This window comes from Acomys minous (genome assembly GCF_964271855.1).
Source record: "Acomys minous genome assembly, chromosome: 13".
Lineage (NCBI taxonomy): Eukaryota > Metazoa > Chordata > Mammalia > Rodentia > Muridae > Acomys > Acomys minous.
Genome location: NC_140495.1, coordinates 44,939,154 through 44,964,992, shown reverse-complemented (window position 1 = coordinate 44,964,992; position 25,839 = coordinate 44,939,154). Strand labels below are relative to the sequence as shown.

General features: G+C 46.0%; 2 protein-coding genes across 4 annotated transcripts in view; one reads left to right on the top strand and one right to left on the bottom strand.

Moving 5' to 3' along the window:
* The first annotated feature begins 1,592 nt into the window (after positions 1–1,592).
* LOC311581989 (RNA polymerase-associated protein LEO1-like) lies at positions 1,593–22,803 on the top strand. Of its 2 annotated transcripts, XM_084754590.1 has the most exons (10): positions 1,593–1,672; positions 5,958–6,052; positions 6,701–6,846; positions 7,800–7,884; positions 10,070–10,164; positions 11,466–11,600; positions 13,124–13,256; positions 13,618–13,771; positions 14,842–14,940; positions 16,186–22,803. In XM_084754590.1, the coding sequence occupies exons 2-10, from the start codon at positions 5,972–5,974 to the stop codon at positions 16,230–16,232; spliced, it is 975 nt and encodes a 324-aa protein (XP_084610716.1). In that variant the 5' UTR covers positions 1,593–1,672; positions 5,958–5,971; the 3' UTR covers positions 16,233–22,803. The 2 variants fall into 2 exon arrangements, with proteins under 2 accessions (XP_084610716.1, XP_084610717.1); XM_084754591.1 differs by lacking the exon at positions 1,593–1,672 and having other exon boundaries at positions 5,913–6,052.
* Positions 22,169–25,839, bottom strand: part of TMOD3 (tropomodulin 3) — a 63,419-nt gene continuing 59,748 nt past the window's right edge. For both annotated transcript variants that reach the window (XM_084754577.1, XM_084754578.1), the window contains exon 10: positions 22,169–24,499. In XM_084754577.1, coding sequence (XP_084610703.1) covers positions 24,465–24,499 — 35 coding nt within the window. In that variant the 3' untranslated portion in view covers positions 22,169–24,464. The remainder of the gene's footprint in view (positions 24,500–25,839) is intronic.

Genomic DNA, 25,839 nt, shown 5'->3' with positions numbered 1-25,839 from the left:
CCCATCTGTAGCCTCTGTCCCAGGGGATCCTATGTTCTCTCCTGGTCAAAACACCCAAATACATAAAATAAAATTTAAAATGGTAGAAATGTACTCAATCCTAGACTTTCTCTGTAGGTCTGAAAGCAAGATGAATACAGGACCACACTCCCTCCCACGGGCCCTTCCTTCCTTTTCCTGAGGTCTTCGGAGTGTGGCAGCATGGCTCCCGCAGTGTCAACTGGCTTCTGGGTCTCTATACTGCCCTCTGCTGGCAAGAATAAGAACCACTACCCAGAGGCCCAAATTAAATCCAGCACCACCTCATTAAATGGATTGTTTCCACAGAAACTTCTCCCAAGTAAAGCCGCAGTCTCAGGTTCTGTGTAGACATGAATTTGTGTTGGGGGCTTAAAATTCAACCTGCTTGAGTAATTACCGTAAGTCACATATACTTTTTAAAATTAAAAAAGTTAAAAATTTTTTATGTTTATGTATATGTGCTTTGTGTATGGGTACCTGGGGAGGCCGGAGGAGGGCATCAGATCCCCTGGATGAGGAGCTACAGGTGGTTGCGAAATGCCTGATGTGGGTGCTGGGAACTGAACTTGGGTCCTCTGCAGGAGCAGCACAGGGGCCAGCCCTAATTTTGATCTATAAAAATACTGCTTTAACAAAACAAAACAAAATAACAACAAAAAATACTGCTTTATAGACGCTGAGGTATAGTTCCGTGGTTAGAGTGCAAGGTAACTTTTAAAAGGAAAAATCCTGAATCACCATCCCACCCCTTTTCCTAAGTTAGAATTTAAGTTTCTGTGTATTTTGTGGCTTATCAAGTTGAAACTTTAAAAAAAAAAAAAGATTATTTATACAGTAGTCTGCTTGCATGTACACCTGCAGGCCAGAAGAGGGCACCAGATCTCATCATAGATGGTTGTGAGCCACCATGTGGTGGCTGGGAATTGAACTCAGCACCTTCGGGAGAACAGACTCTTATCCTCTGAGCCATCTCTCTCTCCAGGCCAAGTTGAAACTCCTGTACCTGGTTTAAGAGCCCTTGGTTTGCCTCTGTCCTTCCCAAGGCAGAGAGCGAGAGAGCGAACGAGAGAGAGACAGAGAGAGAGAGAGAGAGAGAGAGAGAGAGAGAGAGAGAGAGAGAGAGAGAGAGAGAGAGAGAGAGAGAGAGAGAGAGAGAGAGAGACTGTGTGTGTGTGTGTGTGTGTGTGTGTGTGTGTGTGTGTGTGTGTGTGTGTGTGTGTGTGTGTGTGTGTGTGTGTGTGTGTGTGTGTGTGTGTGTGTGTGTGTGTGTGTGTGTGTGTGTGTGTGTGTGTGTGTGTGTGTGTGTGTGTGTGTGTGTGTGTGTGTGTGTCCCGTCCTTACTAGTAGGTGCGTGTCAGTGTCCAGCCCCTGTGCGGCTGTGCTCATCCTTGCCTGCCATCCTGCTGGGGGCGCTATAGGGAGACTGGAGGGCTGGGTAGCAGAGAGAGGGTCGGCTCCTTCCTGTTTGCTCTGGAGTCCTTCAGGGGGCTTCCTGTGGGCTTGGCGTTTCTGTGAGGGGTCGGCCGCAGCCGTCCTTCACCTCGGGAGGGGCAGTTCCTTCCTTCCCGCGGCAGCTGAGCCCAGGGTGACGCCTGACCAGGAGAGTCCACCTTACTGCGCCCCAAGAGTCCCCGGGGGACAGCTTCTTCAGGTGCGAGGGAATCTTTTGAAATCTGTTCTTGTAGCGCCGGGCATGGTGGCGCACGCCTTTAACCCCAGCACGCGGGAGGCCGAGGCAGGAGGATCGCTGTGAGTTCGAGGCGGGCCTGGTCTACAAAGTGAGTCCAGGATAGCCAAGGCTACACAGAGAAACCCTGTCTTGGAAAAAACAAAAACAAAAACAAAAAAAACCCAAAACCAACCCCCCCCCAAAAAAAAAAAAGAAAAAGAAAAATATTTCTTTTTTTTTTTTTTAAGATTTGTTTATTTAGTATACAGTGTTCTATCTGCATATAACACCTGCAGGTCAGAAGAGGGCAGCAGATTTCATTGTAAATGGTTGTGAGCCATTATGTGGTTGCTGGGAATTGAACTCAGAACCTTTGGAAGAACAGGCAGTGCTCTTAACCTCTGAGCCATCTCTCTAGCCCAGGAAAAATATTTCTTTAAAAAAAAGTATATATAGATTCTTTTTAAAAAATTTAATTAATTTGGGGACTGGAGAGATGGCTCAGAGGTTAAGAGAGCACTGCTTGCTCCTCCAAAGGTCCTGAGTTCAATTCCCAGCAACCACATGGTAACTCACAACTATCTGTAATAAGATCTAGTACCCATACATACAGAAAAAGTACTGTGTACATAATAAATAAATAAATCTTTAAAATTTTTTAAATTAATTTATTCAGATTATATCTAAATTGTTTTCCCCTCACAAGATTTCTTTATTTATACAGTGTTCTACCTGCATGTACACCTGCAGGCCAGAAGAAGGCATCAGATCATGTTATAGATGGTTGTGAGCCACCATGTGGTTGCTGGGAGTTGAACTCAGGACCTCTGCTCTTAACCTCTGAGTCACCTCTCCAGCCCCAGTACATTTTAAAATTTTTTAAAAAAAGATTTATTTATTATGTATACAGTATGCATCAGATCATATTATAGATGGTTGTAAGCCACCATGTGGTTGCTGGGAGTTGAACTCAGGACCTCTGGAAGAGCAGTCAGTGCTCTTAACTGCTGAGCCATCTCTCCAGCCCCATTTTTAAAATTTAAATAATTTATTTGAGACAGGGTTTTTCTGTTAGCCTTGGCTGTCCTAGAACTCCCAGAGATCTGCCTGCCTCCAGGTACCCCAAAATGGCCTGGCTGTTTTATTTTTTGAGACAAAAATCTTATTCTGTAGTCTAGGATAGCTTCTAACTCACAGTAATCCTCCTGCCTCTGTCTCCCAGGTGCTGGGATTACAGGTGTGAGCCACCATACTGTCTAAATATTTAAGTTCTGATAATTCTACCTCTTCTCTGTGTTTTCTCAGGTCTGGGTTGAAAGTTGTTCTCTGAATTTGGCTCTTTCTGATAAAAACTCTTTTATTTTTAGTAACCTAGCAAACAACTTTAGGCCTAATTGTAACTTTAAATGTTTTGTTTTTAAGTATTTATTTATTTAGGCAGTGTTTTGCTGTAAAGCCCAGGCTGTCCTTAAACTGATGGGGTTTTGTTTTTTAATATTAGGCTCCTAATTGCTAATTACTGGCATGTGCCATCACCCATGCCTTTTCCCCCTTCTTTTTAAGACAGTTCTCAGTATGTAGCCTAGACTGGCCCCCAAACTTGGCAACCCCTCATCTTCAGCTTCCTGAGTTATGAGATTTCAGGTGTGCTACCATGTCTGGTTTGCCGACACACTTTTTAGATAGAAAATGAATTAGGAAATGTTTATAACATTCTCTCTCATTCTGTCTCTCTGTCTCTCTCTCTCTATGTCTCTCTCTCTGTCTCTCTCTCTCTGTCTCTCTCTCTCTTCTGCAAGGATAAACTACTAGAAAATTACCTTAGCGAGTCCATCACAGATCTGGCCTGTTAACTGACTGTTAGGGCTTACATTAAGTATGCCAAGCTGTCTTGGTGGGGCCTCGGGAGCTCAAGTTGTTTTTTGTGTTGAGACAATTTTTCTGTGTAGCCCCGGCTGTCCTGGAATTCCCTATGTAGAACAGGCTGGCCTCAAACTCAGAGAACTGCCCACCTGTGCCTCCCAGTGTTGGGATTAAAGCCTTGTGCTACCATGCCCAGTTTTTGCACTTTTTTTCTTTTAATTTTCTTTTTTTAGTTTAGTTTTTTTTTTTTTAAACTACCAGTTTGGTTTCCTTAATAGAAACAGAGATGTTTTGATTATTTCTTAGTAAGTAAATTTTGGTGGTTGGTAACCATCAGTTAACTGGATCATTTGGTTTAAGCTGTTGACTTTGTTTGTATTAGTCCCCCTATTGTTTTGAACAGCTACATTTTGTGGCGCAGTCCTCCTTTACTCGAGGTGTTTGTTATTCGTGTCTTCTTGGTGTTAGTAGGGCCACTGAGATGGCTCGGTGGCTGAGATGCTTGCTGGCGGGTCTGATGACCTCAGCTCGATTCCTGGAGGCCACACAGGAGGAGAGAACCGACCCTGGCAGGTTGTCCTCGTATACCTCCGTAATATACACAAACAGATGGATATGCTAAAACAACAATGACGACGACAAAAATCCCAAAAACTTGGTGCACTTAACATCTAGGCTGTATTTCAGCGCTAGAACTTGGTTTTGCTTTAGTGGCAAGCTGCTCTCTTAGACTGTTTCCTCTTTCAGGATGCTGGTGTTCATGTGCACAGGTAATTTTAGTGTAAGTAGCATCTGAGGTCGTGGGCAACAACAGCCTTGCTTCCCAGAGTTGATGAGGGAGTATTGAAGAGCTGCTAGGAAGGCTGGGAATTTGAGAACATCATTATATGATTATATCGAGAGAGTTGAGAGTCAAGCGATCTCGACGTTCCTCTTTGTGTCTTTGCTGGACAAGTTAATAGTCACTTTTAAAGCTGGCTTTGTGGTGCATCCTATGAGTGTAGAGGACTCAACCTTAAGTTATCCTAAGTTAAGTGTCCTAAGACTGTAGGAGGCCACTAGGGAGCCTGGGGAATAGATTATGGGAAAACATACCATATTGGCCGCACCTGACCATGAGACACACCCAGTTTTTAGAGCAGTAAAACAAGAAAAACAGTAAAAAACAGCAATTGGACTGTAAGGCGCATCCTAATCCCCCAGCCTCCACTTTTGGGGGGTAAAGTGCATCCTATGGGTCAGAAAATATGGTAGAAGAAGTGAGGGGAGAAAGTGCTTCTAGTGTGACTGTTGCATATCTTTGCTGTGTGACAGGATCCCAGTGCACAACAGCTGGGAACAGCACAGTAATCTCTAATCACCCGGATTCTTAGGGTCAGGAACTTGGGAGTGACTCAGCTGTGAGGTTCCGGTTCAGGCACTCTCACGGGCTGCTCTCTCTGAAGGCCGGTCTGCCGCTGAAGGATCTGTGTCAGAGCCAGCTCACACAACTCCTGTTTTTCACCAGAGGCAGTGGGTGTGTCCTCACATCAAAGCATCTGCTTCCCCCCTCACAGTGAGGGACCCAAGGAAAACAAGCAGAAAAGCCACAGCATTACTCGTCGTCCAACCTTGGAAGTGCGGTGGTAGCTCATGGACTGCACGGACGAGCTGTGACATGACGGCGACGTCACAGCTGGTGGACTCACTAGAACCGTGGCTTTTGTTTGCTCTTTGAGTCAGGGTCTCATGTAGGCCAGGCTAGCCCTAACGCCTGACCTACTTCCTAAATGCTGGCATCACCACCTTGCATGGTGTGCACCGCCATGCCCGGATCTCTGGGAACTAAACTCAAAAATGGTTAATCTGCTGACCCCGCCTCCTCCCTTCCCTGGAGACATTTTAATGAAGTTGCTAAGGGCTAGTCTTGGAGAGCCAGCTTGAGACTGGCAGTGGAGATTTGTCTTATGAATGTTGGAAGTGTGTTGAGAAACTGCATAAAGGACTTTTTATTTATTTATTATTATGTATACAGTGATCTGCCTGCATGTACACCTGCAGGCCAGAAGAGGGCATCAGGTCACATTATTGATGGTTGTGAGCCACCACCAATTGAACTCAGGACCTCTGGAAGACCAGTCAGTGCTCTTAACCTCTGAGCCACCTCTCCAGCCCCCTACATAAAGAACTTTAATTAGGGGGCCGGAGGGAGCACTTGCTCTTGCAGAGGACCCAAGTTCAGTTCCCAGCCCCTATGGTGGGCAGCTCACAACCACCTGCGGCCCCAGCTCCGTGTGGTCTGACTCCTGCCTCTGTGCGCACCCGCACCGATGTCCACACATCACCCTCCCCATGTACATAATTAAAAACAAAAAATAAACTCTAGTTAGACCAATTAATAATTTATATTCCCTCAACATTGAAGATTATAGTGGGAACATGGATCTGTTTGGAGAGATAGATGACATTTCTTCTGAGAGCGATGAGGACCAGCCAACACCTATCCCAAGGCAGCCTGTTGTGAGTACAACCACCCGCCCACCTGATGCCAGGAGGCAACACTAAGACAAGCTTCCAAGGCTGATGAGGCTGCCTTTCATGTTGTGGGGGTGGGGCAGCAAAGGAGGGAGGATGTGTTCAGAGGACTAATCATTTGACATTCGTAGCTGAATTGGGCACTTGGGGAAATATTTAGAAGGCACAGGAGGATCCATTAGAATGTGATCCGTGCCGTACTTCCGGGGCAGGACAGTGGGGCTGTTAGCGCGAGCACCTTTGATTGATTTAAAAGGTTTACTTACCTACACTTGTGCCGTGCTGTCTGGGCAACGTTGATGTTGTTTCCTGCTCTTGGCAGTTACTTAGTAATGATGGGTTGAATTTATACTTCTTGAATGTCTCGTGCAAAGTAGAAAAATAGAAATGCCAACAAGATACAGTTCTCTGCTAATGCAGGTTAACGAGCCTTATCCCCCTCGGAATTTGTTGTTTTCCTTCATGGGTGTGGTTGGGGTGAGGTACCAGGGAGAGACTTGGAGTGGCTGACTATCTCTCTAGTGTGGCTGTGTGACTTCCTCTCAAACCTGTGTCTGCCACATGCAGAGGAGGGCACAGCTGGAACATCTGTCCCCTCTCTTCACGCCCTCCCCTTTCTGATCTCTCCCTTAGGGCGCACGTGCCGCCCCTCGGAACCAGCGCGTGGAACGGCGTATTTCTGAAACCAGAATGAAGATAGAGGTCCCCAACATCAAGTCTGACCTGGGGGATGAATTGCATTTTGTGAAGCTGCCCAAATTTCTCAGGATAGAATCCAAGTAAGAGAGCTGAAAAAAAAAAAAAAGGTCAAGATTAAAAAAAAAAAGCCCTGTATAGACTGTGAATTATCTGTCATAAACTGATCAATCATAAGATGAATGGTTTCTCGTGCGACCGAAAAACAAGAGGATGGTAAGTTCCTGGAGAGACTCGGAAAGCAAGCGGTTTTCCTAGCTAGCCTTTGGTGCTGTGCGGCTGATGAACAGGTGTCATATGGCAGTGTCACTTGTGTAAAGCTGAAAATATGGAAAGAGTGAGAGAGAGGCCAGAGAAATCACAGGTGTTCAGGGTAAATGACCCCAAATATCAACCAGATGACAACTTTGACCACAAAGTAGTGTTGGCTCTGCCTACTCACTAAGATACTCAGATACAAGCTTCACAGGGTACATTTTAACACCTGAACTAAACACAGGTCTCAGGTTTTAATTTGTTATTATTTATTTATTCTCTAAAAATATAAAATATCAGGCCCAGATTTTGCCTAGTTAAGCTAAGGGACTTTTTTTTTTCTTTTTTCTTTTGAACACAGTGTCCCAGGCTGGCCTGGAACTCCATATATAGACTAAGCTGGCTTCGAGCTCACAGAGATCTTGCCTCTGCCTCCCTAGTGCTGGGATTAACAGCGTGCGCCACCATGTCGGGCCCTTCAGAGCACTGCGATAGCCAGAGGGCTTGCGTATTTTAGATATGGATAGAGCGATTGTTACCTATGCTTTATAAGATATATTTATATTTATGTGATGTGCTTCTTCAAAGAGTTTGAATTCCGAGCTATGTTTGGATTTTATTTCAGGAAGTTTGTTTTAAAAAGAAATTTCAAGAAAGTAGTCCTTGGGGTACTCCCTGAGGGTTCTCACGAAGCTGTTTGTCTGCTGTGATATGTTCTGGACATAATTGTCTATAGTATCAATCAATCACTAACTATGACTAATATGACACATTTTTTTAGACCTTTTGATCCTCAGCTTTATGAAGATGAATTTGAAGATGAGAAAGTGCTTTGTGACGAAGACAAAACTAGGTTAAAATTAAAGGTATTGTGCCATTTTCTATTGATTTTCCTTCTGGCACCTCCCCCACCTCTCTGCGGCCACAGGCATGCACTACCATGCTGGGCTGGCCACTCCCTTATGATGTGTTTTAGACTTATTCATGTATGTGAGAGCTTTGACTGCATTATGTATGTATGTGCACCATGTTTGTGCCTGGTACCTGCAGGAAGAGGGCATCGAACCCTCTGGAACTGCAGTTTATGGATGCTGGGAACCAAACCTGGATCCTCCGAAAAAACAACAAGTGTTTTTAACCATGAGTCACTTCTACAGCCTCCTAAGTTTCTCCTGTAGACAATCAACACAGGGGTGAGGACGTGCGGCTTGAGCTTGTGCTCGCTCAGCAAGTACTGTGGACCACGGAAGCGGTGGCGTATCCTCTTCTAACGTTTTCAGTTTTTAGTTTTTCTTTCTTCAAGACGGGGTTTCTCCATGTGGCCCTGGCTGTCCTGGAACTAACTCTCTTTAGACCAGGCTGGCCTCGAACTCGCAGCGATCCACCTGCCTCTGCCTCCCGAGTGCTGGGATTATAGGCGTGTGCCACCACGCCTGGCCTCAGTTGAAGCTCATTAGCTTCCCTCAGGATAAACAATGTGTAAGTGGTGTAGACCTGCCTCCACACTTCCTCCAGGGAAATCCCAGCAGCCACCCGGCTCAGGACTGTCTCCTCATGGAGGCTTACTTCATGCACAGCATACACCTTGCCAGTAGGGGATTTCTCTTGAGATACCTGAGATGACAGTACTGCCACTGTTCCTGCAGGATGTTATCTTCCCGAACAGGTGGTGACATTAGACATGGCCGTTCTTAGTGGTCTTTTGTGACTTGGTGTTCTCTACTTCATGAGATAAATTTGGACTCAGAACTAAGTACAGGTTTCAGATTTTAAGTTCTGGTAATTGTTCTAGTCTCAAAGACTATTATTATTGGTGTGTGTGTGTGTGTGTGTGTGTGTGTGTGTGTCTGTGTGTCTGTGTGCCATGTGTGTGTAGGTACCTTTAGAAAAGCAAGTGCTCGTAACTGCTAAGCCATCTCTCTAGTTCCTAGTTAATTAGTTTAAAAAAATTAACCTGTCATTAGATCTTATCTCATTAGACTAAGAAACACCTTTTTCTTTAAAAAAAATACATTTGTGTGTGCAAGAGCATGCACATGTATGTACACATGGGTCAGAAAGCCCTCTGTGGGTGCTGGGGGTTGAACTCAGGTAGTCAGGCGTGGGAGCAATGGCCTTTATCCAGTGAGCCATGCACTACGCACCCCTCCTCCTTTCTTTTAGAAAAGGAGGAATTTCATTTATCTACCTATTTATTTCTCACACATTACATCCTGACCACAGTTACCTCCCCCCCACCCATCCACCCTTCCTAGTCCTCCGTCCACCTCTTTTCTCCCCCAAATCCACTGCTTCTCTGTTCCCTTAATAAAAGAGCAGGCCTCTCAGGGACATCAGTGGAACATGGATGTCATAACAAGTTAAAGTAAGACCAGACACAGACCCTCCTATCAGGCTGGGCGAGGCAACCCAGTAGGAGGAAAAGGGTCCCGAGCACACACGAAAGCCCCACCCCCTCTCTTAGGCGTCCCACAAGAGCACCGAACTACACAGCCAAATGCATACGCAGAGGACCCAGGTCAGACCCACACCGTGCCATGGCTGCCGCTTCGGTCTCCATGAGCCCCTAGGAGCCCTGCTTTGGTTGATTCTGTGGGCCCCTGGAGAGACACTTTTAAAGCTCCCCCTCCCCCATTGCGCCCACAGTCCCTGCAAGGGCCCTGCAAGAAGTGTGCGCGCGTGCATAACAGTGCTAGGAACAGAACTGCAGGCCTCATACGCCAGGCGAGTGATCTGCCTCTGTGTTACACTCTGAGCTGAGGTGGTGATGTCAGCTACCTACCTTGTGAGGACCAACCGCTGTTTTCCTGCCTCCTGCTCTTGGCTGTGGCTACAGGCTGCATCTTACTTAGCCTCCTCCCACTGCTCAGACCTGGGCCTGGTTAGCCTAAGCAGCAAGTCCAGGCAGCTGTGGTAACTGGGTGGCAGGGCTGCTCAGCTGGCCACTCGTGCTGCCACTCATCAATCCTTGGCATGTGATTATGAATTATCTGAGGAACAAAGCCACATAGCTAGTTGGTTGGTTGTCTGATACCTTTCTTTCTGGACCAGGTGGAAAACACCATACGCTGGAGGGTATCCCAGAATGAAGAAGGCTACAACGTTAGAGAAAGCAATGCTCGCATGGTGAAGTGGTCAGACGGAAGGTGAGTGTTGGAACACCCGACGGAGGCCTGGACAAGTGCAAGTTTTCAGTGTAGGGCTCAAGAACGGAGAAAAGCTGGGCTGCTGTCGTTACCTAGGGAAGCCTGAGTGGGATGAGCAGTCACGGCTGCGCTTACAGGTGGGCTGGAGAGGTGCTTACATCTGCTTCTGTTTCATCAGATCCCTTTTATCTGTCTTGCTAGCTAATATCAGGGTCACTTTAAATAATCTTTTTTGCAGTGCTGGGGATCGAACCCAGGGCTACCAACTCGGCTGTAGCCCTAGACCCTAAATAGAAATATCTGAGAACTCATTTCAGTTTGCAATTTTTTATTTTTATTTTTATTTTTGGTTTTTCTGTGTGTCACCCTGGCTGTCTGTGACTTGCATTGTAGATGAGGTTGGCCTCGAACTCACAGAGATCTGCCTGCCTGTTTCCCGAGTGCTGGCATGCGTCACCACCTTGTGGCTCAATTTATTAATTTAAAGATACAGATTGGAAGATATTATAAGACTGTTCTATTGGAAGCTGAAAAGTAGATTTGACTACTTTTTACCCTGAAGTGTGTATTACTTACTTCCCTATTGCTCTGATAAGATACCATGTCGAAGGCAACTTAGGGAGTTTGTTTGGATTTACAGTTCCAGGGGGATAAGATCCCATCTCGGAAACTGTGGCCTTGGGCAGCAGGCCTGGTGGTAAGCACAGCTGAGAACCAAGCAAGGCTCAGAGCTGGCTGGGATTAGCCTTGGCCTTGAAGCTTCAGAACCCACCCCCCATGACGTACTTCCTCTAGCAAGGCCACGCCTCTTAAACCTACTCAAACAGCAACCGCTGGAGACCAGGGTTCGACCATCTGAACGTCTAGGGCGGCCGGTCCCATTCACAGCGCCACAAAGAGCAGAGTTCAGTTGTGGGTTTTGAAGACAGGCTCTCACCTGTTGTGGTAGTGCACACCTTTGCTCCCAGTCCTGGGGAGGCAGAGGCAGGTTGATCTGTGCGAGTTAGTGGCCGCCTGGCTTACACGCTGAGCTCCAGGCCAACCAAGGCTACACAGTCTCAAACAAACAAGCGCCAGGGTTTCATAGCCCATTTGGACACATAACTCACTTTGTTGTTAACAGCTGACCCTGAACCTGCGCCCTTGAGCTCCTGATCCTCTTGCTCCGCCTCCCAAGTGCCCAGCTTGGAAGCAGGCTATTGGGAGCACCCTTTTGTTGTTGTTGTTGTTTCTCTATGAATTCTATATGAGGACATGCTACTCACTAAACATCTCAACACCCGAATTGTTACCCTCTCCAGCATGTCCCTGCATGTAGGCAGCGAAGTGTTCGATGTCTACAGAGTCCCATTGCAGGACAGGCACCACCACCTGTTTATACGGGAAGACACTGGCCTCCGAGGACAGGCGGTTTTCAAATCCAGACTTACCTTCAGGTAACTTTGTTTGTTTGTTTGTTTGTTTGTTTCGAGACAGGGTTTCTCCATGAAGCCCTGGCTGCCCCTCTGTAGACCAGGCTGGCCTTGAACTCAGAGAGATCTGAGTGCTGAGATTAAAGGCACGAGTCACCACCGCCTGGCCCTTTAGGTAACGGTCTGCACGCACATGTTGCTACTTGCTGTTGAAGAACAAAGCAGAGCTGTGCTGCTGAAAGCCTGACCCTTCTGACGGACTTCATTCACTGGTGCAGCTCACAGGGAGCCATGTCGGGTTCCAAGACAAGTTTGTAAAGTCAACTACAGGTCCTTACCCTTTAGAGAGACTGACCTAAGAAAGCTGAACTGTCAACAGAATGCGCTGCCATGTGAGCTTACAACACGTGTGACCAAGGTGGATGTAGCCTGTGCCCACTCAAGACGTGGGGCCAGCTTTGCTAGCTGCAGTGGGCGGAGCTTCAGTCCCTCTGGACACGGTCCCCTAAGCACACACCTGTGACTGGCATCCAGCTTTTCTTGAGAAGTGCAGTCTCCATGACAGCGGACACACGCTTCCTCTGAAGATGCTGAAGTATTTTATAATCAGATTGTGGTCGTGGTTGTACAGCTTTGTAAATTAAAAAAATCAATTATATACTTAAAATAAGGTACTATTGCACGTATATTATTAGTAAATGTGTTTTTTAAAGGCTGCAACAACGGTGAAGTTAACGCAGGCTTGAGGCTCTCACTCTCACTAATTTCCCGAGCTGTAAAATGTGTGCATCACAGGGGCGTTGTGCTAAGTAGGTTCATAGACCTGGCACAGTGAGGGAAGCTCAGCCTTCCCAGGATTCTCCAAGTACCCTGAAACAAGTGCAGTTCTGGTTTTGCTTTTTACCCCTTGTTGTGAGCTACTGTTTGACTGCTTGGCACAGTTTCTTTCTTTGAGTCCTTTCTCGTTTTTTGGGACCCAGTGAAGAGCTGCCTTCCTATACTCAGGAAGCACTTACTGCTCGTGACAGTCTTGCACGCAGCCCAGGCTGGCTTTGAGCTCACTATCCGTCTTCACCTTGGGCTTGCAATCCTCCTGCCTTTGCCTGCCTGGTGGGATCACTCCAGTCTTGCCCTGAGCTGTTGAGGCCCCTCCTGCCATTGTGGCCCACTTTGTTTTTGAGACACCTGGCCACCTACTTTTTAAAACCACTTTTAAAAATCCTTCTACTTTCATTGAGTGGAGGGAACAACTTTTAGTTCTCAAAATGTCCCTGCTAATGCATGATCTACCCTTGTGGAAGTGAGATTTCATGCCCCCATCTGTGATTATAGTTGGGGATATTCTTTGTAAAAGCACTTCATCTGGCCGCCTGCCCCTTCCCCCTGCACTCTGGGTCAGTTCACGCTACTTTTCCTGAGCAGTGGACAGATGGAGCCAGAATTGTGGTCCTGTTTTCTCTGCCTGCTGTGAGGTCATCATTACCCATGGGTGGGTTGGGTGTTCTTGATAAACTTGACACAGGCATTTTCTGTTCATTTCCCGGCAGGCCTCACTTCACAGACAGTGCCTCCTATAAAAAGATGACTCTTTCATTTGGGAACGCAAATTCAAAGACACAGATTAGAATCTTGCCGATGTCTGGTCCTGACCCTGAGTGGCCACGCCTGGATTTAATCAAGGTATATTACCTAAGCTTTATGTTGGGAGCTTTGTACAATTGGAGCTGTTTTCCTGAGCTTTAAAAAGAAAGATTGCTATCCTTCTGCCTCGGTCCCCACTACCGGTGCTCGCTCACTACCACATCCTGCCTACAGTAGTTCATTTTTTTTTAAGTTGAAAGTTTGCCTTTTGTGTTTTTTTTTCTAGACAGGGTTTCTCTATGTTATCTTGGCTGTCCAGGCCGGCCTCAAACTCACATTGATCCACCTACCTCTGCCTCCCGAGCGCTGGGATTAAAAGCATGCGCCACCACACCTGGCTGCCTTTTTTTTTTTAAATATAAAACTAGGGGTAGCCACTCACCAGAATATCCCTCTGCAGAGGAAGAACCACCGGGGTCCAGGTCCAAGTTCCACCATCTGGGTGGATGAAGAGAAAGAGGAGGGGCGAGAGGAAGACGAGGAGGGAGGAGAGGAGGATGGTGACGCCTCCAGCCTCGTTACCGCTGGAAGCCATCACCAGGGAGCAGGCCACAGTAAGTCCGTGCTGGTTTCACATCTCACTCAGGTAGGCAGAGCCTAGTTTTGCTCCAGTGAGATCTTCATCTTGCTGGTGTTATTCACCTAAGACAGCCGCACACACCCCATCCTTCCGTTCTGCTTTGGTTAGGGTCACTCACCCATAGAAAAGGTTAATTGAAAACCATAAAACCTGTTCCACACATGATAGGTGCCATGGAGGAAATGTATATATTAGCACAATTAAGAACTTAGTATTTAAGCCTGTTTTTCATGCTGTCATGAGCGCCTGGACATGGGGGTACAAGCACGCTGTCAGTGCTATCGAGGCCGAGAGAGGAGGATTTTGAGTTTGAGGCCAGCCTGAGCTATTACTTCACAAGTTCCACACAAAGCCAAGGGAGACTCTGTCTCAAAACCAAAGTAAAACAAAGCAAAACAACCCCAAGTAAACCCTCCACAGAAATGTGTTTCTTAAGGCTCTGGGCACGTAACAGCCCAGTTCATTCAGCTCACGTGCACGTCAGCTTCACCTGTGTCCTGAAGCAAGCAAGCCGGCCACTCCTCCCCTAGCAGAAGGCCAATGCCTTACTTATTTCTCAAGGAAAAGTACAGTGGGAAGGACAGTATTCAGCCAGAGTAAAATTCAGGAATACGTCTTCATCTTTTAGGCTGTTGTAGGAAAATCCATCATGAAGAGCTGGCTACTGACGCCTGCAGGGGGCAGTGTACTGGGGACACCCCAGCAGAGGGATGGTGGTCAAGGATGGCAGCTACAGTGCTGGATCCGTGCGACCTGGTGAGAGGGTAGGAGCTGATATAGCAGCCAGGACAGAGCTGGCGTTCCCTCAGGGCAGGAAGCAGCCGCTTGCAGGGAACATACCCTCTGATGGCACCACATCAGTTCAGAAAGCTCTGCAGTTATTTTAATGGTGCGGTCCTCTGTAGTGTGCTGGACAGTGGTAGGCAAGGCACAGGCAAGGGTTGCCAAGGGGCAGTCATGGTAATTACAAGCCAGGTGGCTGCATCCAGGTAAAGGTGGGTCCCTCTGAATGTCAACCCTAGCCTAAAATCCCTTTGGTTTCAGAGGAACAAGCCATGTCTTCCTCAGATTGCAGTCATGACGGATCTGAAGAAGATAAAGCGGGAGGATTACTCAAAGCCAGGAAACTCATGAGCGACAGAGGTAAGCTCCGTTTATTCAGTTCTAGGTGACTTTGTTTCCAAGAGCCAGCTCACAGGTCAGGATGTCACAGGTCAGGATGTCAGTTACACGGCTCACTGACACGCAGTGGAGCAGGTGTGTAGCATAAGAGCCAGAGACCCGAGGCCTGGAAAGGGTAGGTCTTGGGAGGCAGCAGGTTCCAGAAAACCACACAACAGGATGAGGCCTTTCAGCTACACTGAGACTAGAAGGCACGGCACAGGGCCCTGAGCCACCAAAGCTCATCTAGAGAATGGCGAATGCTCGGTGTGGGTGAACAGCTGCCTGCTGTCAGACAGAGCAGCAGCCGAGGAGGGCTCTTTAGTGTGTGCCACTTCCTGTTGACTCCTTGTTTGCCTGTTCTCTTGTAAGATGACAGAGCGAAGACACTGTAAGTCATAACTGTGCGGGTCCCTAGCTATGGCCCCTGGATGTACTAACTCAGTGTCTTCTGTCATGTGCTCTAGGTGCCAGGGTGGGGATAGGCATCACAGCTGCATGAGTGTCTGAATAGCGCTGCCTTGTTAATTCATTTTTATGTTTATATACGTATTTAAAACATACATAAGCACTCTTAAAATTCAGTCTTTAAGATTTTTAAATTTATGGGCTGGAGAGACGGCTCAGAGGTTAAGAATACTGCTGCTCTTCCAAAGGTGCTGAGTTCAATTCCCAGCAACCACATGGTGTCCCACAACCATCTATGGTGAGATCTGGTGCCCTCTTCTGGTGTACAGGCATATATGCAGGCAGAACACTGTATACATAATAAATATTTTAAAAGTTTTTTTATTCATGAGTGTTTTCCTTGCATGTGTGCATGTGCACCACATGCATGCAGTGCCTGTGGAGACCAGAAGGCGATGATGGAACTCTCCATCCCCCAACAGATGGCTGTGAGCTGCCAAGTGGGTGCTGGGGACTGAACCTGAGTTCTCTGCGAGAACCATCTCTCTAACTCTAAAGTCAGACTTTAAAACACTGAATTTTATACAAGTATTGAAACAAAATTACTTCAAGTACTTTACCACAGTAATGAAAAGTGTCTCTCCTAGCCTGAGAACACCCAGGGAAACCCAGGTCCCAGGCACCTAGCTTCCCAGAGGTGGTGCTGTGTGACACAGGTCTCTGGGGCAAATGTCTCCTGTCATTTCAGAGCTACATTGCACAAGGCTGCCAGAAATGCATTATATTGGCTCCTATAACCCATTCTTCATATTTGTTTAGGAGATAAACCCTCCAGAAAGAGGCCAAGGGATGCAGAGGAAGACTGAAGTGTTAAACGTGCACCTGTGTTAGCATATTCAAGTTGTTAGCTTTGTTTGTGCTGGGCTTGGGTCTAAGGCATGGTGTGGTAAACATGCGCCCTACTACTTAGGGGCACCCTAGCCCTCAGATCTGTTAAAGACAGAATGATTGTTTTGACCTACATGATCCAATGAGATGGGCCACATGGAAACCCCTAAATTCCATCCTCCTCTAGTGTGTGTGTGTGTTTTATTTTGAGACAAGGTTTCTCTGTGTAGCCTTGGCTGTCCTAGACTTGCTTTGTAGACCAGGCTGGCCTCGAACTCACAGAGATCCGCCTGCCTCTGCCTCCCGAGTGCTGGGATGACAGTGCACCACTGCGACCAGCTTGTTATTTTTAGATGAGCTCTCACTATGTAGCCCTGGCTGGTTGTGAACTTGCTACGTAGACCAGGCTAGCCTACAGAGCAGGAATATCTGCCTGCCTCTGCCTCCTGAGGGCTGTGATTAAATGTGTGACACCACACCTGACCCCCTTAATACGTTATAGCACTATTTTGTGGTTGTCTAGTAAAAACTGTTCAGTTAACATTAGCTCCAGAAAGAATCCCAACTCCTTCGGAACACCTTAGCTGCAGTTTCAGGCTCAGGGCTCCTCTATACGGTGCGGACTTGGAGCCACTGATATATCCGTGAACCTCTAGACCAACCCTACCAACTGCAAGAAAGCAAGGGCAACACTGCTGGACAGTCTTGCTTTACAGGTGGTCAGCCACACAGATTTCATCCCTGGGCTCTGCATTTTTAACTGGAATGCCTCAGGGAGCACAGGGAGGCGCTGTTCAGGCCCAGCCCACAGCACTCTAGTCCTCTCTCCTGGGCAGCTGACCCTCCATGAGCCATGGCCACGCTTACTCATGAAACAGTGACTTCAGCCAGGTATGGCTGGATTACAGCTCACCTGATTATAGCATCTGAAAGACTGAGGCAGGAGGACTGCTGTGAGTCTGAGGCCAACTGGGCTATAATGGGACCTTGTCTCAAACTAAAGACTCATTTCATATGGTTTAATTATACTCATTATTGCCTGCCCATAAAACTAAGCTGACATATACAAAAGACAAGTTTTGCAGTGAGGCAAAGGACACTGGGTATCAGTCCCCCCACCCCACCTCCTGAGTCAGTGAAACATGTTTGGACAGAAGACACAGCTAACTGAACACTGAGGCAGAGATGGCCAACTGCTGACCATTCTGCGTGCTTCAGCATGACAATGATGCAGGCTACAGACTGAGTGGCTCCAACAGACTTGCTTCCTCCATTCCTAGCATCCAGGCTCAGCCCTGTGAGGGCTTGTGGACGGCTAGCCACCTTCTTGCTGGTTCTGTGATGAGAGTCCCCCTTTGGGGATCTTGTATATCCCAATTGTCTTCCAAAGGCCCACCTCCAAACCCCACCACTACGGCATGTTAGTCAGGGCTTCAGCATATTGGTCTGGGGAGGGTAAAAACATGGAGAATGAATAAGCTTTACCCTTAAAAAGGTTGACTAGTAAGTCAGATGAGCACACACAGCAGGGTCACAGTGGCATGTCGTGCATATGTGTTTTATACTTGCTCCTGAAGGATGATGTAGAGTCAAAGTTAGAGACTGAAAAAAAAAAGTCGGAATATAGCATTTTTGATGAACTTTAATACAGTTATTTGGTTCAGTATACAGTTTTAAATATTTGTAGAGTAGTCTTCAAACAAAACTTTATTTTGTTATAAACGGTGTGGATAATACTTGTTATTTAAAATGTCACAAAAATTCATTGCTTTTCTACTTATAAAGCATTTATTGATATATTCATATTAGAAGAACTTTAAGACTGTAACAGAAATAAAGCGAACATGTGGACTCACAAGGGCTGTGTGTGCATGCTCTTTCCCCCTCTGCCTTCTAAAGGCCATCTTCAAATCCCACCACTCCTGCACTCCGGGGCCTCAGCAGGAGGCTGTGGGGAGGACACACAGATCGAGTGCAGGACAGGCAGGGAAGAGTGTAAGAAGGGAAGAGGGTCAGCACACAAAGCAATGGGTGACCTTGGACTGGGACCTGGATTCCACCCCAGCCAGGGAAACACTCTGTAAACAGCAGTTCCTAAGCATAGAAATCTAAAAACTCAAAACTGCTCAATAAAAAATGTAGTCCTCAGCTAGGCAAAGTGATGCCTGTTTGTAGTCCCAGCTACTCTGGAGGCGGAGGCAGAGCTCTTTGAGCCAACTTGGAGGTCAGCCTAGGTAAAAAGCCTCTCCTAAAAATTAAACAAAAACAAAGAGAAATCTCATTTTCTAAAGCAGAGATGAAACAAACTCTTAATAATTGCTATACACCTAGAGGGAGCCCCATGCTTCTGTCATGTGACATGCAACGAGGATGCCACTTGCAAACCAGATGCTGATCTGCTGGCACCCAGGCCTTGGCTTTCCAGGCTCTACAACTTGAAACCTCACATTATATTAAGAATAGAATTTACTAGCCACCAGAGAAGGAAAACGATGACCCTACTGAGAGCTCACAGCTCTGGAGGCGGGAAAGTCTAAAGACTCATGCTCACAGAACTGTCCAGTGATGTTTCAGTCTGCCCCAAGGCGGTAGGTACTTGGGATGAATACCCCCTTGTCCCCGCCCCCAACACCATCACAAGGATGTATCCTCAGTGTGACAAATGGTGAACTGGTAGGTCCTGCTGTAGGGCATGCCAGCTCTCTACCTAGGGTGGGGCTTCCCCTCTCTCAAATACTCACTGTATAAACCAGACATTTTGGTTCCATTCCCCCTTGTCCTTTTCCCACCTCCCTGCCCTCTCTCCGTCCTCCCCTCCCCTCCTGCACTGCTTCTAATAAACTTGCATTTACATATTACAGCTTCATCGCCATTAGCTCCTGCTGATTACTTAATCAATCATGAACCTCACTGTCCGGCCCTTTAAAAAGGCACATTACTGTGCTGGGCAGTGGTAATTACACGCCTTTAGTCCCAGCACTCAGGAGGCAGAGGCAGGTGAGTTCGAGCCCAGCCTGGTCTACAAAGTGAGTCCAGGACAGCCAAGGCTACACAGAGAAACCCTGTCTCAACCTCCCCCCTCAAATGCACATTACTGGATAGGTGGGGAGGAAGTGGGGGTGTCCATGGCAATACTTGGAAGGGTTCTATGGTGCCATGACAGGCACAAGACACACAATACAGACACAAGATCACAGTAACACATGGTCCTGTTCCCAGCCACCTCAGATGACTGCAGATCTGTCTTGAAGGCCACTAAGTACAGCTCTTCCCTAGCAAATCCAATGTGCAGAAACCAGGGTCTTGGCAGGTGGAGCAGCTCTGCCTTATACCCGGATCACCTGGACCAGGTGCGAGGATGTTCATTTTCTTGGAAAGCTGTTGATTATGCAAAGGAGTCAAGAGGTGAAGAGTGATGAGGACATTAGGTAAGACTCTGGGCTATAACGGGCTCAACTTTAATTTGGCTCAGGGATGTTGTGTTCTCTGAGGTGGAGATGGGGTGGTTTGAATAGGAATGGCCCCCAAAGCTCACGGATTCGAATGCTTGGCCCCAGGGAGTGCACTATTAGGAGGTGTGTCCTTGTTGGGGGTAGTGTGTCACTGGGGGTGGGCTGAGGTTTCAGAAGCTCAAGCTGGGCCAAGTGTCACTTTTCCGGCTGCCTGCTGCCCTGTAGAACTCTCAGCTCCTTCTCCAGCACCATGTCTGCTTGCACGCTGCCTTGCTTCCCGCCATGATGATAATAGAATAAGCCTCTGCGCCTGTATGCAAGCCCCAGTTCAATGTTTTCCTTAGGAGTTGCCTTGGTCATGGTGTCTCTTCACAGCAACCCGCGATAGGTGAACACTGCAGGAAGTAACCCCAAGCATGGGCCTCATCATTTGAGGAGCACCAAAAAACAACAGTGTGATGAGCAGGTCACTGTCCTCTGTGTCCCCCAGAGGGCAGGGGCAGTCAGTGCCAAGGATGGAAAGGATGCCAAGGCTACATGCTGGCTGGCTCTCACTGGCATTGGCATTCAGACCTGGATAGCTTAAGGACACTGGGGATGGGCTGGAGAGATGGCTCAGAGGTTAAGCTCTTCCAGAGGTTCTGAGTTCAATTCCCAACGACCACATGGTGGCTCACAACCATCTATAATGAGATCTGGTGCCTTCTTCTGGCCTGCAGGCATGCACACAGGCAAACACTGTATATGTAATAAATAAATCTTAAAAAAAGAAGAAAAGAAAAAAAAAAAAAAGAAAAGAAAAAAAGAGAAAAGGACACGTGGGGATTCTATGACATACCCAGCTGCCTTGACCCTTCATGGACTCAACTGTATTTTCTTAATAACCAAAGCTGAGACATCTGATTCTTAGGAATTATGTTTACTCAGTTGAGAGTATAGTCTAGCTACTGGAATGAAAACTAGGAAAAAGGAAGAAAACTAAGAAATTGTGTCCTTGGTACCCTTATGAAGATTGTAATTGCATTCTCCGGGTTGTGAGTTTTAAGTGCAAAAAATCCAGATTTAAAGAGTCGGGCCAGTGACCTGGTGCGGAGGGTAAAGGTCCCTGTTTTGATCTCCTGGAGTCATGGAAATGTGGAAGGAGAGAACCAATTTCACAGAGTTGTTCCCTAACCTCCACATGTGTGCCATGGCACCTGTTCACAGAAGCACCTATGTGCATGTGTGCAGACATGCATATCAATAATTTTAAAGAAGTATTTAAGCTTTGTTCTTAAACTTAACAGGATATCTGGAAGACCTTTATCAGAATTATTTGCTCTGTATCAAAACCCTGACAATGTAGAAAAAGGAATACAATCTTTAAGGGTAAAGATCAGGCTGCCCTCAAACTCAGTCATCTGCCTGCCACTGCCTCCCCAAGTGCCAGGATCACAGGCATGCTCTATTCTTTATCATTAATGAAGGCTTTCTAAAATACACGAGAAAAGCAAAAGCAAAAATAATATGTGGCAGTGATTAAGCTAACCTCCAAGGCTAGACCTTGACAGACTGCAAGGAGAAGTTGAGAGTTAATGAAATGTTATACAGGTTTACTGTAACATTTATACATAGCTCAATTTCTGTTACTTGTCTGTGTATGTGCATGTGCCTATTTGTCTGTGTCCCACATGAATGCAGGTGTCCACAGAGGCAGGAGAGGGCATCCCAGCTGGAACTGGAGGTCAAGGAGGTAGTGAGCTGCCTGCTGTGGGCACTGGGAACTGAACCTAGGACCTCTGCAAGAACAGCCAGTGTTCTTAATGACAGAACCGTCTCTCCAACCCCTATGCTTAATTTTCATAGGGAAGGACTCACAGAACCAAATTATAGTGCACAGAAGTCAACATGACAGAAAATCTTTACCAATGGATGGTACTTTCTCAATTTAATGGCAACTAGTTTGTTTGTAAGTGTTAAGAGGGAGAACTATCAAGCCATACATGGTGGTGCACACCTGTAACCCCAGCACTCTGGGAGGCAGAAGCAGGTGGATCTCTGAGTTCGAGGCCAGCCTGGTCAACAAAGTGAGTCCAGGACAGCCAGGGCTACATAGATAAACCCTGTCTTGAAAACAAAACCAAAACCAAAAGAACTATGTTGAAACCGTAGAGACCTGTGAGAGCTGATGGACAAGACAGCAATGCAGGTGTTCAGATCTGAGAACGCACACCTGTCCTGGCAGAACAGCAGGAGTTGGCTCTCGAATGCCCACGTGTTCGCTTCTCTTGGGTGCCATATCTTCAGTTGATACTGTCTAAAGCAAAGCTGCGCTGGAATACAGCCGGACACCGCAGGCAGCACCTGCGGCTCCAGGTGAACCAACACTCATCTGCTGGGAGGTAACAGTGGGTCCTGACTTTACACAGGAAAGTGAGACAGCTCTGGGAACCATAGTGGAAATGTGGGTCACACATACAGCATACAACTAATATTTTATTAAGACGTTCTTCTTTTATAATTTTATTATATCACTTTTAAAGGAAAATATGTGAAGGAATTATCAGTTGGAAAACTTTTTAAAAGTTCTATTTACATGTAACTTCTCAGGAGTGCACCCCTTGAATAAAGTATGCGGCTAATTTCACTAATGATTAACGTGCAACTTATTGGTCACAGACACTCTCCTTGAAACCACCAACGGCTTATATGTTTAACATAAAATGTTTATTTGGTCTTTGAAATGACAGGCACCTTAGAATCTGTATTTTATTTATTCTTTAAACTTTTAGCTATAGTAAGTATATAGCACCAAAATCTATTTTCAAGGTATTAATACTACCCACTAACAGTGGCATTAATGTATACAATTGCATACAGGTATACTAAAAATTATACCTTGAGATAAATATGAACACAGTTTTATAAAATGGACAATTTAAGGCTTTTTAAAAGAACAATTAAAAAATGTAAAGAATGTTCTCTTAGACAACCATTTAATTTGACATAAAACTCGAGGGTTTAGAAAATCTTGAAAAACCAAAAAAAAAAAAAAAAAAAGAAAAGAAAAAGAAAATCTCTGGCTTAAAATTAAAACGGTTACAAAATCCTAATTTATTACTGTGTCATAAAATTTCAGAGGAACTAAAAAATACTGGAAGTTATTAAAAATTCAGGAGGTGCCAGACTTTGAAAGATCCAGGTAAACACTGTTCTCCATTACAATTCTTAAAACCTGTCTATTCAGCCGGATGAGTTCACACTTAAGTTACTTTTAAAGAAGTATTTTCTTCAGTTACATAATGTATTACAGAACAGAACTGGAATGGTATAAGCAAAAGTTAACTTGCTCATGCTTCACTGGAGCACTTCCTCTCTGCTGTCCCTACTGTGCATGCCTCTGCTATTCCTTCCAGAAGTACTTGCCCCAGGGCAGAGCACAGATACAAACCCAACCCCCACCCCAGCAGGTGTACAGCACCCCCCAACCCCACAGCTGCAGTACACGGCTCAATGCCTGGGTGATAAAGGTAGCCTATGCTATAGAAGTTATTTTTTACCATACGGACTTTAAAAGTACAAGATCCACTACAACTGGATTTCTGAAGAATAGCAGTTTTTGTGATTGGCTGGGAAACTGGAGCAGCGATTAACACGATCCTGCAACGCTGCGCTTGTGGGATCACAGATGGAGCCTCTCACCACATGGCACAGGTTTGCTCTTTCTTGACACAGGTTCTCACACCTGCAGCCCAGGCTAGCCTGGAACTTCCTATGTAGTTCAGGCTGGCTTTGAACATTCAGCAATCTTCCCTTTTCAGCTTCCCAAGTGCTAGGATTATAGGAGGGAGCCACCCCCGCTAGCACCCTTTAGTTTCTAACTGACAGTGCTCATCAGTTTAATGGCCATTGTGCGAGCTTCTCAGGCTTGAACTCTCTCCTATATCTATCTAACAGCACCCTTCTGTTTTTTTTCCTTTTACTCTAATTAACTGGGTATTGGCCAAGAGCCCTTTATGGGGAAGAAAATAACCTTTCCACGCTGATGCTTTTAGCCATTGGCTTTTACAAACATTTAATGCCCACAGCAAGAAGAAATACTGTACTACCTTACATTAGCCATACTTTTAATAAGGTATGCAGCGGGGCAGAGCTAAGGACTATTAAAAACAAACCAACAAACCCACCCAAGTCAGCCGAGCCCATCAGACATGTGCAGAGCCCTGCCATGCAGAGGGCAGGCTGTGTCCTGGAGGTCTTTTGCTTTGGCTTATTTTAGATATATCAGATTCTGAGCCATCTTTTAAAATTCTGACATTTTATTTCCCTAATAAGGATAAAGCAAACTTTTGCCAAAGTAATGGATTAAAAAAAAAAAGCTGCCATGTGCCTTCCCTTTAGGTACATGGAACAACATTAATATTGAGTCAGCAACATCCCTTTTTGATTTAAAAAAGATTGGTCCTCAAGATGTTCAAATTATTCTTACATACACGACTTCTGAAACCTTCTACAACTGCATTTTTGTCTAAAAATCATTATAAACCATTCAATTAAGCTAAATTAAACTGATTTCAGTAGAAATGCTACAAATACAAAATACTATCTATTACTCATTTTACAAATCAAACATATTATCTTAAGCTAGGAAAATAATGCATATAGTTAAAAAAAAGTTTTCCAGTCTTTCCCCTTCTACCCAGGAAAATTTTACATCTGCTGCCCTCGGCGCATGCGCCTTGGTGATCTGCAGTCTTCCAAAGGCTGCCCGCGGCACGCTTACTGGAGGTCTCCTTCAACTCGTCTCTTGCGCACTGTGGGGAAAAAGAGCCTGTTACTAATGCGTATTTGTTTATAAAATGTTAACTTGTTTGTAACAAGCGTTGTATACTACAGCTAACATCTCATAAAAATGAGCTGAGTACTTCTCATTCGTATGACCATCAACAGAAGGCCTGGGCATCTGCCTGTCACTGACTTAATACAATACCATGCATCTTATGGTACTGGTGCTTACACAACAGCTGGCTGGACACCACAGAATATTCAGCACTCAATTTTCAAGTCATTTGCTTATAGGAAAAAATACCTAAGTCTAGAGAAAGGATCAATTAGTACAATAATGTTTGCAATGGTATCTGTGAGATATGGTTAAACAGTTATATTAGGGGCCTGGAGAGATGACTCAATGCTCTTCCAGAGGACCTAGGTTCGATTCCTAGCACCCACATGGCAGCTCACAACTGTTTATAACTCCAGTTCCAGAGGATCTGATGCCCATTTCTGGTCTCCACAGGTAGTAGGCACACACATGGTACAAAGATATACACGCAGGCAAAGCACCAAATCACAAAATAAAATTATACAAGTTTTATTAAAAGTATTTACATGTTTCCTTGGTTAGATAGAATGTATTTCCTTACATTGAAGGAATCTATAGAACATTTTCATCATTTCTAAATGTAACTGACTTTCCAAATTTCCCTTCTCTTTACAAACTTTCCTTCTGGGCACTGCATGCTGGCTGCTAAAGTGGCTAACAACATGCTATCAACATGCACGGGCCTGACAGCACTCAGCCTTTTCCTGGACTGCTGACATTAGACCACTGCCGAGAGCACTAGTGGCAGGTAAGGTCTGCAGCGACTGTGCTCTCTGACTATCAGACCCCAAGGGCATGTGCTGAGAGCCACCCTTTCAGTGCTCCACACTACTGCCCAAAGAGGATGGATCATGCTGCAGAACCAGCAAAGGACCATAACCACAGCTCTGCCACCTTCCTGTGCTGTGTGCTGTGGCCTCTCTGGGTCTCAACTTTCCTCTTTAACAGGATAATAATGGTGTCTAGATACTGCTTATGGCCACATGATTAAAGGTATAAGATGCTGAACAGAGCAGTGCTGAGAACACAGCAAGTGCTCAGTACAGAGAGCTCACCTTCAGCCACCTCTGAGGATTATTACACACTGGCCCTGAGGCACTGGCCAGCCATCTCTAGTGAGGGAGCCATCTTGGCTACCACAGAGGATCTGTACTCCTGTGACACTGGTTTTGTACTTGGCACAGATTCTGATTCAATAGGAGTGGCTCTTGACTTCCCGCATGCCTTCTGGACGCAAGTCACAAGGTACCGCTTTTCTTTAGTCTACATTAG